The 1,818-nt window shown below is 52.4% G+C and overlaps 1 protein-coding gene across 1 annotated transcript in view; it reads right to left on the bottom strand.

Annotated features, from left to right (window-relative positions):
• Positions 1-1,818, bottom strand: part of PLXNA4 (plexin A4) — a 357,753-nt gene that overhangs the window by 27,488 nt on the left and 328,447 nt on the right. Inside the window, exon 24 of the mRNA XM_012806241.2 lies at positions 487-646. Coding sequence (XP_012661695.1) covers positions 487-646 — 160 coding nt within the window. The remainder of the gene's footprint in view (positions 1-486; positions 647-1,818) is intronic.

Below are 1,818 nucleotides of genomic sequence, written 5' to 3'. Positions count from 1 at the left end.
CCCTCGCAAGCTGTCAGAGTTCATTTCTCTCTATTCTTTCTCTCCATTCTCTGTTGCTGACCCAGATCCCTCAGACGTAGGTATTCAGAAAAATCACAAGCAAAGAACAGAGAGGAAGGGGACAGCCTGGGGGGACAACAACGGCGGTGGCAAGACCTGGGCCACAGGGACTTTACCTTTAAACCTCCTCAGCCATTCAAAGAACCTCAGAGGCATCACATGTTGGGTCAGATCGCTGGCACACTGCCAGGTGACCTGTGCCCCCTCCCCTGCTACGCTTTGCTCACTGACCAGCACTGGCCACTTCTGCACAGTCCATGAATGCGAACCCATGGGCTCCTGGGGGGCCTGGCACGCCTGGCTCTCTCCAGCCAGTGTTTCTGCCCCCTGCTTCCTGCACCCCAGCTCTGCCTGCTGCCGACGGGAGAAGGCAGGAGGTGTTTGGGACTGGCCATGGGGTCACCCCTGGATGGGCAGCTGACTCACCTAGGTCCATGTCTGCAGCCTTGGGCCGGTGCGAGCAGGGCACATTCTTAAAGATGGCATCCAGAATCTTTTCCTTCACCTGAGTGATGGTGTCACAGTTGAGGATCTTTACTGGGACTTCGGGGCTGTTGGCATTATCTGGGCTGACACAGCTCAGCACCTGGGGGCAGGTGGGAAGGAGGCACATGGAATAGGGAGCAGGGATAGCTTCTGCTGTTCCTAGAAGCATCTTGGGATCAGGTCAGGAATGGTTCCTCCTCTCGGGGATGGGCTGGGGAGGGGGAGGGCGACTGCAGCCTCTCTCTGCTCACATTAAGCCCATTGCTTTTTCTGTCCTGGAAAGCAGAGTGACACTTTGGCTTCAAGATCCATTCAAGAGTATGAGCTGTGGGCTTCCCTCCCTGTCAGAAAAAACTTCCCTAAAATCCTAATTTTCCAATGAGGACCAAGTGTGTGGAGGTAATGAGGGGACATCTGAAACAGAATGGACATGGATGCATGCAGGCACATACACTGTCACTGTCACAGGGCACAGAGGAGGCATCACCCACCTCTGAGCCCCCTGACCCACCTATGAAAGCCAGTCTTTTTCTTGTCACTCCTTATACACTCACATTCAGAACTAATGGGAATCTGGCTCCTTTGTCCAAAGATTTCATTTCAATTTTTTTTTTTTGGGGGGGGGGAGTCAGATTGATTAGAGGTTGGAGAATCTATAAGAAGTTTAATGTGTTCTTCAAAAACAAAAAAGGCACCCTTTAGAAATTGCAGGTTCAAGCCACCTGAGATCCCTGAACTTGAAGCTGGCTTTGAACTTGAACCCTCTTATTAGGGGAAGAGGTTACTATCTGGCTCAGGGCCTCTATTTCTCTTTATGGAACTAGGGGAAAGTTAAAACTCTGCTTCACCAAATAATATTTTTTTCCTATAAAAAGTTCTGGGCTTTGTATTTAAATAGTTTAAGCCTTTTCTTTTCTTGCTGTCCTCACAGAGGGCTCCTTCTATGCTAGTGGCACAGGGTGGATGCTATGGGGAGTGAGTGAGGACTTGAGAGCTGGCCGAGGGGCCTGGGCACCCTGGAGCACCTTGCCAAGAGGCCTACCCCTCTGCTCCTGGGCTTCCCCTCAACCCTGTGTGTGTCTCTCTCCTTCTTGGAACTTTCACTCCTTCTGCGCCCTCATAACCACTTCCTGATGGCCCCATCTGGTCTGCAGAGCCAGACACCAGCCTCCCTCCCAGCCGCCCCCCTCTGGCTCCATGTGGTGCCAATCAGACCCTGGCCCCTGGGCGCCTGCCTTTCATTAGCAACTAGACTGCTATGAGTGCAAACGC

This window comes from Otolemur garnettii, unplaced genomic scaffold, assembly GCF_000181295.1.
Source record: "Otolemur garnettii isolate 467f Iridium unplaced genomic scaffold, OtoGar3 scaffold00049, whole genome shotgun sequence".
Lineage (NCBI taxonomy): Eukaryota > Metazoa > Chordata > Mammalia > Primates > Galagidae > Otolemur > Otolemur garnettii.
The sequence above is the reverse complement of the archived record's forward strand: the minus strand, read 5'-3'. Positions and strand labels throughout refer to the sequence as shown.